The sequence below is a fragment of the Rhinoraja longicauda genome, chromosome 23 (genome assembly GCF_053455715.1).
Source record: "Rhinoraja longicauda isolate Sanriku21f chromosome 23, sRhiLon1.1, whole genome shotgun sequence".
NCBI classification, from domain to species: Eukaryota; Metazoa; Chordata; class Chondrichthyes; order Rajiformes; family Arhynchobatidae; genus Rhinoraja; species Rhinoraja longicauda.
The window spans coordinates 12677082-12692026 of record NC_135975.1 but is presented as its reverse complement, the minus strand read 5'-3'; the positions used below and the strand labels follow the sequence as shown (position 1 = coordinate 12692026).

At 44.0% G+C, this 14945-nt stretch overlaps 1 protein-coding gene and 1 long non-coding RNA gene across 2 annotated transcripts; one reads left to right on the top strand and one right to left on the bottom strand.

The window, feature by feature from the left end:
- Window positions 1-1654: 1654 nt before the first annotated feature.
- LOC144604767 (protein SPMIP1-like) lies at window positions 1655-5119 on the top strand. The gene is made up of 2 exons (XM_078419412.1): window positions 1655-2096; window positions 5010-5119. Exons 1-2 carry the CDS (start codon window positions 1655-1657, stop codon window positions 5117-5119), a joined length of 552 nt encoding a protein of 183 aa, XP_078275538.1.
- A 2057-nt stretch (window positions 5120-7176) lies between these two features.
- LOC144605102 (uncharacterized) lies at window positions 7177-13189 on the bottom strand. Its single transcript, XR_013548812.1, has 4 exons — window positions 13099-13189; window positions 12133-12234; window positions 8188-8276; window positions 7177-7473 (listed from the first exon to the last, which is right to left on the bottom strand). It is a non-coding gene; the product is annotated as an uncharacterized LOC144605102 (long non-coding RNA).
- Window positions 13190-14945: the final 1756 nt, after the last annotated feature.

The following is a 14945-nucleotide window of genomic DNA, read 5'->3' as shown; positions in this document are numbered from 1 at the left end:
AGAATCATATCATTAGGACCAATTGATTACTGACAGTGTCTGTGGTCCACCTGAATCTACTCAAATCCCTATTTTGATTCTCTTCCCTTCTAGGCCATTAATTTATCTAGTTATACAATTGTATTAATGCCATTCTACTAGAATTTCTTGAGTGCATTCAAAATTATAACATCTTTGTATATAGTAGGTTCTCGTGAATTTCTTATTGGAATTATTTGTGTCTATTTTTAATTTATGGATTTTGATTTGGTTAACACTGCATGTGGAAATATTCCCTCCATGCTTATCCTATTAAACACTCAAAGTCAAAGCCCCAGGTCAGACTGACCTTGATTATCTGATCTCCAGGATAGGCACTCTGCCCAACTTTTACAGTTGCCCTATTCTCATTCCCCAAACATCCTCACTTAGCACCAGACCCCTCAAACCGGCCCCTCTTCAATTCTGAAGCCTCAGAACATGCATCACCTCCCAGATACCCTGAAGAAGCCCATATTCTCACCAGCAGTTATTTATTTTAGTTGATGTAAGAAAAGCCTGGGGAACTTTTCGTCTCAACATTGATTCTTGAATTATGTTTGACACACGGGGGTAGATTATTGCCAGACACTATTTGAAAGCGGAATAGAGCACCCTGCTACTATCATATTGCACAAATAGGAATGAATTTCTAGGTAGAGGAGTTTACAGCAAAATAGACCATTCTGCCCAGTAAATTAATGATTGAGTGTTTATACTCAATGCATAAATTTCTCTCGCCAGGCTTTTTATTGTATCCTTTGTTTTTTTTTCCTTATTAGAAACATAGAAAATAGGTGCAGGAGGAGGCCATTTGGCCCTTCGAGCCAGCACCGTCACTCATTGTGATCATAGCTGATCATCCACAATCTAAGCTCTAACTCTCTTTTAAATTCATCCGGTGAATTGGCCTCTGATGCCTTCTGTGGCAGAGATTTCCACAAATTCACAACTCTCTGGGTGAAAAAGTTTTTTCTCATCTTAGTTTTAAATGGACTCCCCTTTATTCTTAGACTGTGGCCCCTGGTTCTAGACTCCCCCAACATTGGGACCATTTTTCCTGCATCTAGCTTGTCCAGTCCTTTTATAATTTTAAACGTTTCTATAAGATCCCCTCTCATCCTTCTAAATTCCAGTGAATACAAGCCCAGTCTTTCCTCCTATGACAGTCCTGCAATCCCGGGGATTAACCTCGTGAATCTATGCTGCACTGCCTCAATAGCAAGGATGTCCTTCCTCAAATTATTCTTTCCTAACTTTTCCTTAAATGTATCAATACATTAACTACTGTTTGTCGGAGTGATTTCCCTATTGCCACAACTCTGTGAAGAGATTTCTCCTAATCCCTCTGTGAGCTTTTTGCATTTGATTATATCGGATATACTAGAACAGTGGCATTCTGCCCAGCCAGTTTATGGTCCATTCATATCACCTCCCGTCTTTTTGCAAATTTACACTTCCCTACGTCAGTCTCATTGTTCATGTCATTTCCTGTTGTATTGATTGCTTAGATACCAGCATGGGCACCTCATCAGTGTGCAGGGAGCATTAGTTTTGTTGCCTGTCCTATGCTCTCCTTTTTAGTGTCCCACGTTTCACAAAACCTGTGTATGAGGCCTGCTGAAGACCCACAAATATGGAACGAAAGCTCAACATGGACACCCAGGTGCAAAACTTCTGGAAAGAAAGCATCACGAAAGAGGATCTGCTAAGGATGTGTTGGTTGAGACGTTTCAAGGGAAACCTCAGCCAACCACCAGAAAGAGAAATTGTGCTTAAGAAGATACCCAAGCTTCCACGCATACCCGTCCAGACCAAAGAACCAAAAGCGCAGGAAAAAGTGGCAGGCCCATCAGCGAAGGAAAAGTGCAAAAAGTCAATAGCTGAGAAGAAAACAGCAAATAGGTCTTTGGATGATATGAGGCCAATCACTCCTGAGGTGCGGGCCCTGCTGTACAATGGATTCTCAAAGGAGGATAAAGGCAGATCCCTATACCTGAAAACCCGAAAGAAGAAAGGCCCCAGTGAGAAATATGAGTACCCTCTCACGACCTCCTGGAATTATGGCTGGAAAATAGGTGAGAGTCAATAGGCCGGGCTAATTGGGAGCGATGAGATCTGTATTGCCGGACAAAGATAATTATTTCCATACACGGTAATAATGAAGGGCTGGAATAGATTTCCATGGAGATCCGGTCCAGATATTGGACAGGGAGAGGATATTAGCAGGGCAAGGGTTGGATCACATGAAGGGTTGCTGATCCCACTGACAAGAGGAAGCAGGCTGTTGTCTGGATGGTTGATGACCTTGCCTGCAAGGACATGAATCAAATATCATCCAATGTCAAGACTTCAATCCAATCCAGACACAGCATTGTTTTGCAGCATTGCTATTCTCTACATTTGTGGTGAGTGCATAGTTTCTTCCATTTGGGTTGAATATAATCAGGCTGCCTTCAATATGCTTTAGTTCCAAGCTCTTTTACAAAATTTGATTTTTAAAAGTAGGTTAATTTCAAACATCACAAAGCAAATCCGTCAAATTCTTCCAAAGCAAGTACAGCATGGATTAGATATGCAAAATCCCTTTAATAGTGTCCATAACTCTTGAGTATCAAGATAGTTATGGAAAAGGATAAGGAAGGACGAGAAATTAAGATACTGATTTTAATATCATAAGATAGGACCTGGCAAATGTAGGCTGGATACGGCCTATTGTAGGTCAGTTTATCTATCTGTGATGTCATGCATTAGAGTACCTGTATTCTTAGATCCCTCTGCTCTACTACCCAGGGCCCTACCATTCCCTGTGACGGCTATGCCCTGGTTTTTCCAATGTTCTATAGATTCAGGATCAGTTCCTGTGGATTGGAGGGTAGCTAATGTTATCCCACTTTTTAAGAAAGGAGGGAGAGATTAAAGGGGAAATTATAGACCAGTTAGTCTGATATCAGTGGTGGGGAAGATGCTGGAGTCAATTATAAAAGACGAAATTGCGGAGCATTTGGATAGCAGTAACAGGATCGTTCCGAGTCAGCATGGATTTACAAACGGGAAATCATGCTTGACTAATCTTCTGGAATTTTTTGAGGATGTAACTAGGAAAATTGACAGGGGAGAGCCGGTGGATGTAGTGTACCTTGACTTTCAGAAAGCCTTCAACAAGGTCCCACAAAGGAGATTAGTGGGCAAAATTAGAGCACAGGGTATTGGGGGTAGGGTACTGACATGGATAGAAAATTATATACAAGAAAATAACTGCAGATGCTGGTACAAATCGAAGGTATTTATTCACAAAATGCTGGAGTAACTCAGCAGGTCAGGCAGCATCTCGGGAGAGAAGGAATGGGTGACGTTTCGGGTAGAGGCCCTTCAGTCTGAAGAAGGGTCTCGACCCGAAACGTCACCCATTCCTTCATTCCCGAGATGCTGCCTGACCTGCTGAGTTACTCCAGCATTTTGTGAATAAATAGCTTGGATAGAAAATTGGTTGGCAGACAAAGCAAAGAGTGGGGATAAATGGGTCCCTTTCAGAATGGCAGGCAGTGACTAGTGGGGTACCGCAAGGCTCGGTGCTGGGACCGCAGCTATTTACAATATACATCCATGACTTGGATGAAGGGATTAAAAGTACCATTAGCAAATTTGCAGATGATACAAAGCTGGGTGGCAGTGTGAGCTGCGAGGAAGATGCTATGAGGTTGCAGGGTGACTTGGACAGGTTGTGTGAGTGGGCGGATGCATTGCAGATACAGTTTAATGTGGATAAGTGTAAGGTTATCCACTTTGGTGGTAAGAATAGGAAGGCAGATTATTATCTAAATTCCAGTTTATACAAGCCTAGTCGCTCCAGTCTTTCAACATATGACAGTCCCGCCATTCCGGGAATTAACCTAGTAAACCTACGCTGCACGCCCTCAATAGCAAGAATATCCTTCCTCAAATTTGGAGACCAAAACTGCACACAGTACTCCAGGTGCGGTCTCACTAGGGCCCTGTACAACTGCAGAAGGACCTCTTTGCTCCTATACTCCTCTTGTTATGAAGGCCAACATCCCATTGGCTTTCTTCACTGCCTGCTGTACCTGCATGCTTCATTTCAGTGACTGATGCACTAGGACACCCAGATCTCGTTGTACGTCCCCTTTTCCTAACTTGACATCATTCAGATAATACTCTGCCTTCCTATTCTTACCACCAAAGTGGGTAGCCTCACACTTATCCACATTAAACTGCATCTGCCATGCATCCGCCCACTCACACAACCTGTCCAAGTCACCCTGCAACCTCATAGCATCTTCCTCACAGTTCACACTACCACCCAGCTTCGTATCATCTGCAAATTTGCTAATGGTACTTTTAATCCCTTCATCCAAGTCATTAATGTATATTGTAAATAGCTGCGGTTCCAGCATCGAGCCTTGCGGTACCCCACTAGTTACTGCCTGCCATTCTGAAAGGGACCCATTTATCCCCACTCTTTGCTTTCTGTCTGTCAACCAATTTTCTATCCATGTCAGTACCCTACCTCCAATACCATGTGCTCTAATTTTGCCCACTAATCTCCTATGTGGAACCATGTCGAAGGCTTTCTGAAAGTCAAGGTACACCACCGGCTCTCCCCTGTCAATTTTCCTAGTTGTCCTCAGTGACACTGGAAGTCTCCCTGACATCCCACATCATGCAGGAGGAGCATACGACCGCCCTAACTGCTGTTTCTACAGCACTAGACCAAGGAAGATTTACGAAAGATAAAAAAACACATAGTGTACCTTATCCCACTAATGTTGCATTGGGAAGCTTAGTGGTATTATTTTCAGCTTGGAACTTGAACAATGAGCCATGCTTTGTCCTGTGCTCTTCTTCATCACTGTGCTGAGATCAGTACTCATCCAAGTGTGCACTTTGGATGATCTATATTAGAAAGGAGTGAGCACCTGGTTGGAATGGGATGAATGGTTCAATCAATTTCTGTGCTTCTTTCCTAACAGAGGAGAATGTTGAGTATAAGAAACCAAACTTTGGGCGGACGGCCATAGTGGAAACTGCTTTCTACCGAAGAAACGGGATCTTCACTAAACCAGAAGCAGATGTGGAATAGAATGGCCTACCGGGCATATTTTCAGATTGGCCTCTACTCCTGGTCCTTTGGACTACGTTTCTGCTGGTTCGGGAGATGTGTGAATCAATCAATAACTCAATCTACCTTGAATCAATCAATAACTCAATCTAAATAGATTCTGAGGTAAACAGTCTAATAAAACTTTAAGATAAATGTGTATGGGTATGGTTTCTCCTTTGGGGATGAATAGAGAAGGTCACATTCTCCAAGGGAGAGCCACAAATTCAGAAAGAGAGTTTGGGAGACAGTTGTCATATTCTCCAAGGTTACATCCCCATTTTTTTTCTGAGAGGAGTTTGCTTCCTCAAAGGACAGGGACATTCTCTGAGAACAATGTTTCCCTGAGAGGTTCACATACTCTAAGAGAGTCATATTCCTTGAAGGGCAGAGACTTGTCTCAAACATTCCCAAGTGGTGTCTTTTCCAGTGGCTGTGCAAAGCACTCTCCCATAAATTGGTGTGTTTCATAACTGGGACTGTGACTTGCTTCATGGTTGGTTATTCAAGATGCTGTTCAATAAGTTGTGAGTCTTATGTGGCCGATCAAAATTTATTTCTTAACCTATACTGAAATTTCATTGATGGGTGCCTTTCTTCTTTATAGGAAGAAGGATCAAGTGGTTGGTGTGGTCTGCACTTCACAGTGATTTAGTTTGAACTTTGCTTTGGAAAAGATGGATTGGGGTGGCGATACAATTAACTGAACCCCTGCAGGAAATTCTTGTGGGAAAGGACAGACTGTATTTAGGCAGGGAGCCTCACACACAGTGAGCCCTGCAGATCCCAATACATTGGTTAGTACGGGAATAGCTAATGTAACATTTACTCTTCCAATAAAGGAACCTCTGCTGGGTCACGCAGTAATCTTTACCACCTCTTTCATATTTGTATCTCAACGGATGTTAATCCTCACCCTCTCTATCCCTATTTATCAGCAATGCACACTATCTCTCCATCTCCAGGCCTTCAATATTTCTCTTCGTCTGTCAATCCACAATCCTGTGTCTTTCTTTTTCATCTATATCCTTTCATTATCAGTCATCATTCTCAATCCAGGTGTCTCTCTGTCCATCCCCAATCCCACAGCATCTCTCTCTCTCCATTCCCAATACTACATCTCTCTCCCTCCACCCCTAATCCAACAACATCCCTCTCCCTCCAACTCCAATCCTACAGCATCTCTCTCCCTTTTTCCACAGCAACTTCAGTACACCCCTCGCTCAATTTGAACCCCAAATCTATTAGATAATAGATAAGCAAATATCTGCTATTTGTTCCAAGGTAGTTAGCAATTCCCTTCAGTTCATGGAAACTATTCTCTCTATGTGTGGAACTGTGTCAATGCTGACGAGTTCTACTGATTTAGTCCAATAAACACTGGCTTCGGCAACTTCCTCCTCTCTCAGTGAGTTCCATTATTGACCTCTCCACTTCAGTGATCTGGAATTGAGGTAAACAAGAAATGTGTTTGTTGTTTCAGCAGAGAAGGTTTGGGTAACAACAGCATCAGAAACAACCAGTGTCTGTTTCATCAAGTTTTTCACAGGGCAGAACAGAACCTGACCCCGAATAGAATGAGCAGCTAGTCATATTTCACTACTGGGGTTAATGTGTCACATGGCTGTCCATGCATAGACTTGATCCACCTTAGAAAGGGTGAGGTTCAGCTTCATTTGATTGATTCCTGGGACATAGAGTCAACCTTTGAATAAAGGTTTGAGTGCAATTAAAAAGAATGAGAGATGATACCAATGAAACCTATTAAACCTTTACTGGGTGACAGGAAAACTGCTGAAAAGCTTTTCTTCTTGGCTGGAGTGCAGAGTCAGGGATTAAAGATAAGTGATTGGCTACTTAGGTCTGAGATAGAGACTTTCTTCATTCAATTAGTTGTGAATCGTTGGAATTATCTAAACTAATGGAGCAGAGTCCATGAGTATCTTCAAGGTTGAGATTGAAAGATTTTGAGCACTTAGGGAACCCAAGGATATGAAGAGAGGACAGGAAAGAGGAGGAGGGGGAAAATCAGCCAGGTACATTGGACAATGGAGCAGGCCAAGGGATCTGCCGAGTAGCTACCTCCTGTTCATATTCCTAATTCTGTGGAATAGGGCTTGTGCCAAGACCACATTCCTCAGTCTTCAGTTAAACAGTGAGACTACTTCTTTTCTAAATCCTTTCTTAAAGAGACCATTCAAAACAATGGGTTGAAGGAATCTGTTACATGGATTCCTGGATGTTGGACCTCCTTTGAATGTTCACTTCGATTCTTCCCATCAGTAAAATCCTTAGTTTCCACAGGATTGAACAGTTCATTAAAACTGGCTGTGTTCCTATGAAGAGGTGTAAAGGTAAAAGCTACTGACCGTTATAACTCTTCTCATCCCCACTATCTTACATCAACAGCTCCATCCCTCACCTGTTGCACCTTCATCTGTTACCCCACTATCGTGTTTCTCACCCGACCCCTCAAATAAACCTCCTAGGCCATCTGCCACCTTTCAGATGCTAACTTCTGCTCTTCAACTCCATATCTCCATCCCCCACCCTTCATACAATAACTCTTCAATTGCTATCCCATAGCATTACCCTCACATCAACCTCTCAAATGTACCCTGCAACCCATTCCTCACTCTCAACCCCTTAGCATTAACCTTAAAGCTTCATCCCAATCCCTTAACTGAATATCTTACCTTATATCTTCATCCCCACACAATCATGACTAATCCCATAAAACAACCAGTCATTCTCAACCACTCAGCACAACTCCCACCCTCACACTGCTCATTGTTATATCGCTGTTGCAATCCTGCTCACCCTACACCTCTCACTAATATACCGCATTTAAACCTCCACCATCACCACTCGAATTCCCCACCCTTTCTTCTCACTCTCATGTGTCATTCCATTCACCTCTAACAACCCCATCCTTGCCCCTTGAACACCATCCCTCAATATGATTATAACCTCAGCCCCATCTTCACCTTCACCCCTTAATCCACTGCTCAAGTCCCCCATCCCACTCTTCAATTAAACAGCTTTCCTACCTCTCGCCTTTTGATCTCAGAAGGAAGGTACGTTCTTGTCGAAGTTGTTCCAAAGTTTCCCTGACCTTAGTCCTCCAGTGAACAGATTCCTAATGCAGGACACAAACAGGCAGTGTCAATTCCCAAAACAACAGAGTCACATTGAAGAGTTAAAGAGGGGGGTTGGGATTCAGAGAGTGAAAATATCACAGGGGTAAGGTTACTATGAATGAGACAATGGAAGGAGACTGGGAAAGTGTGTGTGTGTGTGTGGGGAAGGGGGTAGCAGAGAAGTGAAGGCACCAGGTGGGGTAATTGTAGATGATCCAGAGGAGTGAGGGACCCAGTTTAGGGGACCAGTCATGAGTCCAACCCTCTATCATATCATATACATACAGCCGGAAACAGGCCTTTTCGGCCCTCCAAGTCCGTGCCGCCCAGTGATCCCCGTACATTAACACTATCCTACACCCACTAGGGACAATTTTTACATTTACCCAGCCAATTAACCTACATACCTGTACGTCTTTGGAGTGTGGGAGGAAACCGAAGATCTCGGAGTAAACCCACGCAGGTCACGGGGAGAACGTACAAACTCCTTACAGTGCAGCACCCGTAGTCAGGATCGAACCTGAGTCTCCGGCGCTGCATTCGCTGTAAAGCAGCAACTCTACCGCTGCGCTACCGTGTGTTCTAAATCTATGGCTACTCCTGGGGATTTGGACCGATGATCCAATTATATCCTCAAATTTCACCACGGCAGCAAGGAATTTAAATGAAGCAAATCTGAACTGAAATGTCAGTATTAGCAATGATGATCATTAAACTACCACAATATTATATACAGTCATCTAGTTCACAAATGTTATTTAGAGAAGGAAATCTGTAGTCCTTACTTGGACTATTGGTGAGTTTTAATTGTCATCTGAAACACTGAACAAACAGTTGCAGCAAAGACGTGGGATAATTTGAAGCAGGAAAGAAATGGATGAATCTCCTGGCAAGGAACTAGCATCTGCTTTTGACAACTCAAAGTAATAGTCCCAGTCGATTGCGTAAACTCTATCTTACTAACATTTAGGAATGAGGCAATAGTGAGAGTCATCCTACCGACTCGTCCAGCACCAACCTGGCATTTAACCTCTATCATCATCAATCCTGGGCATGTCATGTACTACCATGGATGTGCCGGTGGCAGCTTGTGGTCCTGGTATTGTATGTCTTCTCCTTTGTCTCTATATTCTTTTTATAAAACAGGGACCAGAACTGTACACTGCTGTAATTATGCCCTAACCGGCTTTCCATAAAGGCTTAGTGTCATGCAGTGTCCTTTGTTTTCAGTTCTATCCCTTTAGAAATAACCCTAATGCTTTGTTTGTTTTTTGTAAGGCATTGCTAACATGTTTTACACCTTTTAGTGATTCCTTTGATCCTCCATCTATTGGACCGCATCTTCCTAGGTAAAGTGGAATTGACATCAAGACAGCATTTGATCGAAAATGGCAACAGTGAGACCCTGTAAAATTGAAGGTAATTGGTTATCAGGGAAAACTGGGAGTCATATTGCGAAGGAAAATGGTTGTGATTTTTGTAGGCTTTCTCAGTCTCAGGAAATCATGCAGGAGCTCCCCAGGAAATTGTTCAAACTATCATTAGTTACTTTAAATCAATAAAATTCTTCCAGGATCACTGAGGATATTCGTTGATAGCACAATATTCGGATTCATTTGCAGTCCCTTAGATAATAAAGTAGTTCCTGCGCATGTGCAGTCTGACCTGAACTACATTCAGGTTTGAGATGATAAGTGACATGAAAAGTTAACTATGCTGCCACAAAAATTACAGGCAATTAATGATCTTCTCCAACAACAGTGTCTGACCTTTGGCCCCATACTGTACCACTAGCATCTTGAGAGCTCCTTTTGATCAGAAAATAATAGGGACATCTGGTTGCATGTGTATTGTAGTTATAAAATCAGGTCAGAGACTAGGTATTCAGTGATCAGTGACTCGTCTGCCGACTGTCCAAAACCTTCTACAAGAAACAAGAGTGTGGTGCAATATTCTCCACTTGTCTCGATGAATGCAGCTCCCAAAACACTCAAGTTCAACGACTTCCAATAACAATGATCTTGCTTGATTGGCCATCGCCCTAAAGATTCACTACATCTATCCATTTGCACTCGGTTACTCGGTTATGATTCAACATGTATACAATATGATGCAGTAATATGTTAAAGGTTTAATGACCATCTCTCCTAAACTGTGACCTCAACTACTTGCCAGGTCAAGGGCAGCAGATCGCTGGTGCGGCTCGGCCGCGGGACTTAACATCGCCCGGTGCGGCTCGGCCACGGGACTTAGCTGCGCAAGGCTTGGTCGCGGGGCCTTTCATCGCCCGGCTCGGCCGCGAGACGTTTCAGCGCCCGGTGCGATTCGGCCGCGGGGACTTCCATCCCCTTGCGGGGACTGTGCGGGTCGGTCGGGGACGAGCTGTCTGTCCGTGGGCGTGGGGAAGAGAGTGGAAGTTTTGTTGCCTCCATCACAGTGAGGGGGTGTTTGGAGTCACTGTGATGGACGTTTGTGTTGGGGTTATGTGTCTTGTGTTCTTTTTTTTATGACTGCTATGTAGTTTCGTTCGGTACCTCGGTACCGAATGACAAATAAAGCTCTGTTATACTGTTATACTGTTATGTAGGGTAAAACTACTATCATTACCCTCCCCTCTGTCACAACATCCTGACTGGGAAACAATCATTGTTTTTTTATTCTAAGATGGTGAAAATTTAAAAATTCTTGACCTAACTGCGCTGTGGAAGTACTTTCACCTCAGGAAGTGCTGTGGTGACAAATATGACTAATGGCTAACTCTCCCTCAACAGATGGATGGATGTGTTTAGGGATTGGGCAAGAATCTAGAAGAAGCATAATGTAGGAAAGTGCAAAATTATCAACCTTAATAGAAAGTATGGAAAACCAGTATACTTTTATGAAAGGTAAGACTTTTGTGTGTTAATATTTAAAGAGCTTTGGATGTCCATGTGCACAAACAAGTTGCATACAATTAACAAGCAGATTACTTACAATGGTGTTTTTGTCCTTATTGCAAAAAGTTTTGAGTATGAGAAGGTGGTGTGGTCAAAATGCATAATGTTTTGGTGATTTCACAATTACAGTAGTGTACAAATTTTTAGTCTCTTTTACACTTGGAAGAATTGTTGGAATGGATTTTGGCCTGTGAGGGTTTGAACAGAATGGGCCCCTATTCCCCACAATTTAGAAGAATGAAAGGTGCTCACTGAAATTTAAGGCGACTTGACCGTGAAATGCCGAGAGGCTCAAGACACAGGAAGCAAAAATTCAGCTCTGGGCTATTAGGGCAATGATCTTCAAAGCCAGGGATCGGGAATGAGGTTGGGACTGCCGTGAGAAAAGTGGGGGAGTAAAACGAATGGACTTCAACAGGTGATGGAGTGGACCGGAGGGATGGGATGATGAATTTCCCAACATAGACAGTTGTAACTTTGAATTGTCCCCCTCAAGGGAATGTGATGTTTAGTCATTGACTATATTGAAGACAGATCAATGGCTTTTAGGCACTGAAGAAATCAAGGATTGTTTCAAGGAGAGTGGGAAGTGATGTTGAATACTGCCCGATATTGAATGGCAGAGCAGACCTGATTGAACATAAATGATCTTAAATTCACCCATTTAGGCCCTTTCTTCGATTCTTCCTAATCTCCAACTAAACACCATCGGCAATTCCTATTTCTGGCAATGAAACACTGCCATCAAAGCCAATTCTGTCAGACCCTTCTATCATGCCCCTCCCTCAAATCTCCCCTTTTGGCACATGGACCTGCATTCACTAGGTTCTGGAAGGGGGTGCTAATGGAAAGGTCTAAGCAATCTCATAATCCACGAGTCCTGTGAGATGCATTTTCTCTCTGGTTCATGATGTCTCACCTTGAGCAGGTCTTCAGTGAGGCACTCCTGTCCAAATGTCTGAGGGAATGGTCTGTCAATAGCTGATATCCTGTTCTGAGCAATGGAAAGGCCCTCCAGTACCTGGATGAGAGAAGAGAGATAGCGATCAGGGGTGGTGAGGTAGGGATTAACATTGGACAGGACCTAAATTTATAAACACAAAAGGCAGCAAATAACAAGGACATTAACTACTGGACAGTGAGCATGAGCTCAGATAAGCAAGGGAGAGAAGAGGTGAAGGTGAAGAGCCTTGGGTGTGGGAATGCAATATGAATCCCGTGAATGGAGACTGGGCCATACTCAGTTTTCCAGTGTCAAGCACTGGACTGCTCACTGACTCCCGTGATTGTGGTGGGATGCACATAAATGGTTTGAATGAATGAGGCTGTAGCACTTGATGTGATCCCAATAAATTCAGAAATGAATGACAAAACTGTGTCATCAAGTGTGAATGTTGATCCTTCAGGGTCAAAGAAATACCAGGATGTGCCTGACCCTAGCTTCTGCTGTGAATATCAAAGGTCATGAGATCAGATGGAGTTGTTATTAGGTATTGGGGCATGTTCCAGTTTTAAAGCCATCTGTAGCTTGTTGAACTGGGATAGAAGGAGTCTAGGACCTCTCGGTAATAGGAGAAGTCTTTTTTGTACCAAGCGCAAGACAACACGGTTAAAGGAATGCAAACACCAACCCGCCCATCTGGCATTCTCTGATTGTGACCCAGGACCTTTATTCATTGCTTCACGTGAGGCTCCCCAGGCCTTGGGGCAGGGAACTGCTGTCCCCACTCTTGTATCTTAATGGTGACCTAAGATGACAAATGCTTTCTCCTAAGAAGGCCACTAAGGTGCTCATGATCCCTGGGATGAAGCTGAAAGTGTACCATGCTGGAATGTTCAGGAGTTCTGGTCACCGTGGTCAGTGCCCCAGTCAGGAGCCACTCACCCGTAGTGTCTGCCTCTCCTTCTCTCTCCTTCGTTTCTCTTCGGCTTTCCTCTGAACATGTGCCAGACTCCTCAGGACATGCTTCTTCTCTTCTTCTGATATTAACATTGTGTTTGTCTTACACCGAGGGCCACCTATGTGAGACTACACACCAGAGAAAACACAATCACCCCATAAACCACCAGCACAAATGACCAAAGGAAAACTACTTTATGGCAAAGGGTGTGCAGCCTGTCCCTCCCCATGCCAGCACAGTTCCTGCCCACTCCCATGGCATCTACTTTCCCACATCCCCACTCACCTTGCATTTCTCCACCCCACCACTCGGTTTTGTTTCTGTCTCTCTCGCATCTGCTGGACTAATCACTGGAAGCGGACTAGAGGAAGCAGCTGATTGGGCGTAACCCCGGGGTTGTAATTCTGCTTTTTGTTCGTACTTGTAGTTAAGGGTTCGGTGAGTTCAGGGTTCAGGAAGTTAAGGGTTCAGTGGGTTAAGGGTTCAGTGCTTTTTAGTAAAGGTACAGTTTAAAGGATTAAGAGGGATTTGATTTAATTTGGGGGTAAGACATGTCAGATGAGATCGGCCCCGTGGAATGCTCATCCTGCAACATGTGGGAGATCAAGGATATTGTCGGTGTCCCTGATGACTACGTGTGCAGGAAGTGTGTCCAGCTGCAGCTCCTGGCAAACCGCATTGAACGGTTGGAGCTGCGGTTGGACTCATTCTGGAGCATCCACGAGGCTGAGAAGGTCGTGGATAGCACGTATAGCGAGTTGGCCACACCACAAGTAAAAGATAAGCGGACGGAAAGGAAACGGGTGGCCACTAGCCAGCGTAGCAGTAGGCAGGTAATGCAGGAGTCCCCTGCGGTCATCTCCCTCCTAAACAGATATGCCATTTTGGATACTGTTGGGGGAGATGCCTCATCAGGGGAAGGCAGCAGCAGCCAAGTTCATGGCACCGTGGGTGGCTCTGCGGCAAAAGAGGGGAGGAAAAAGAGTGGAAGGGCTATAGTGATAGGGGATTCAATTGTAAGGGGAATAGATAGGCGTTTCTGCGGCCGCAAACGAGACTCCAGGATGGTATGTTGCCTCCCTGGTGCAAGGGTCAGGGATATCTCTGAGCGGCTGCAGGACATTCTGAAGGGGGAGGGTGAGCAGCCAGTTGTCGTGGTGCACGTTGGCACCAACGATTTAGGTAAAAAACGGGATGAGGTCCTCCAAGGTGAATTTAGAGAGCTAGGAGATAAACTAAAAAGTAGGACCGCAAAGGTAATAATCTCTGGATTACTACCAGTGCCACGTGCTAGTCAGAGTAGGAATAGGAGGATATTTCATATGAATACGTGGCTTGAAAAATGGTGCAAGGGGGAGGGATTCAAATTTTTAGGACATTGGAACCAGTTCTGGGAGAGGTGGGACCAGTACAAACAGGACGGTCTGCACCTGAGCTGGAATGGAACCAATGTCCTAGGGGGAGTGTTTGCTAGTGCTGTCGGGGAGGATTTAAACTAATGTGGCAGGGGGATGGGAGCTGGAGCAGAGAGACAGAGGGGTGTAAAATGAGGGTAGAAGCAACAGGTAGCAAGGTGAAAAGTAAAAGTGGCAGGCAGACAAATCCAGGGCAAAAATCAAAAAGGGCCACTTTTCAACATAATCGTACAAGGGGTAAGAAAGTTGTAAAAACAAGCCTGAAGGCTTTGTGTCTCAATGCAAGGAGTATACGTAATAAGGTGGATGAATTAAATGTGGAGATAGTTATTAATGATTATGATATAGTTGGGATTACGGAGACATGGTTCCAGGGTGACCAAGGCTGGGAGCTCAACATCCAGGGATATTCTATA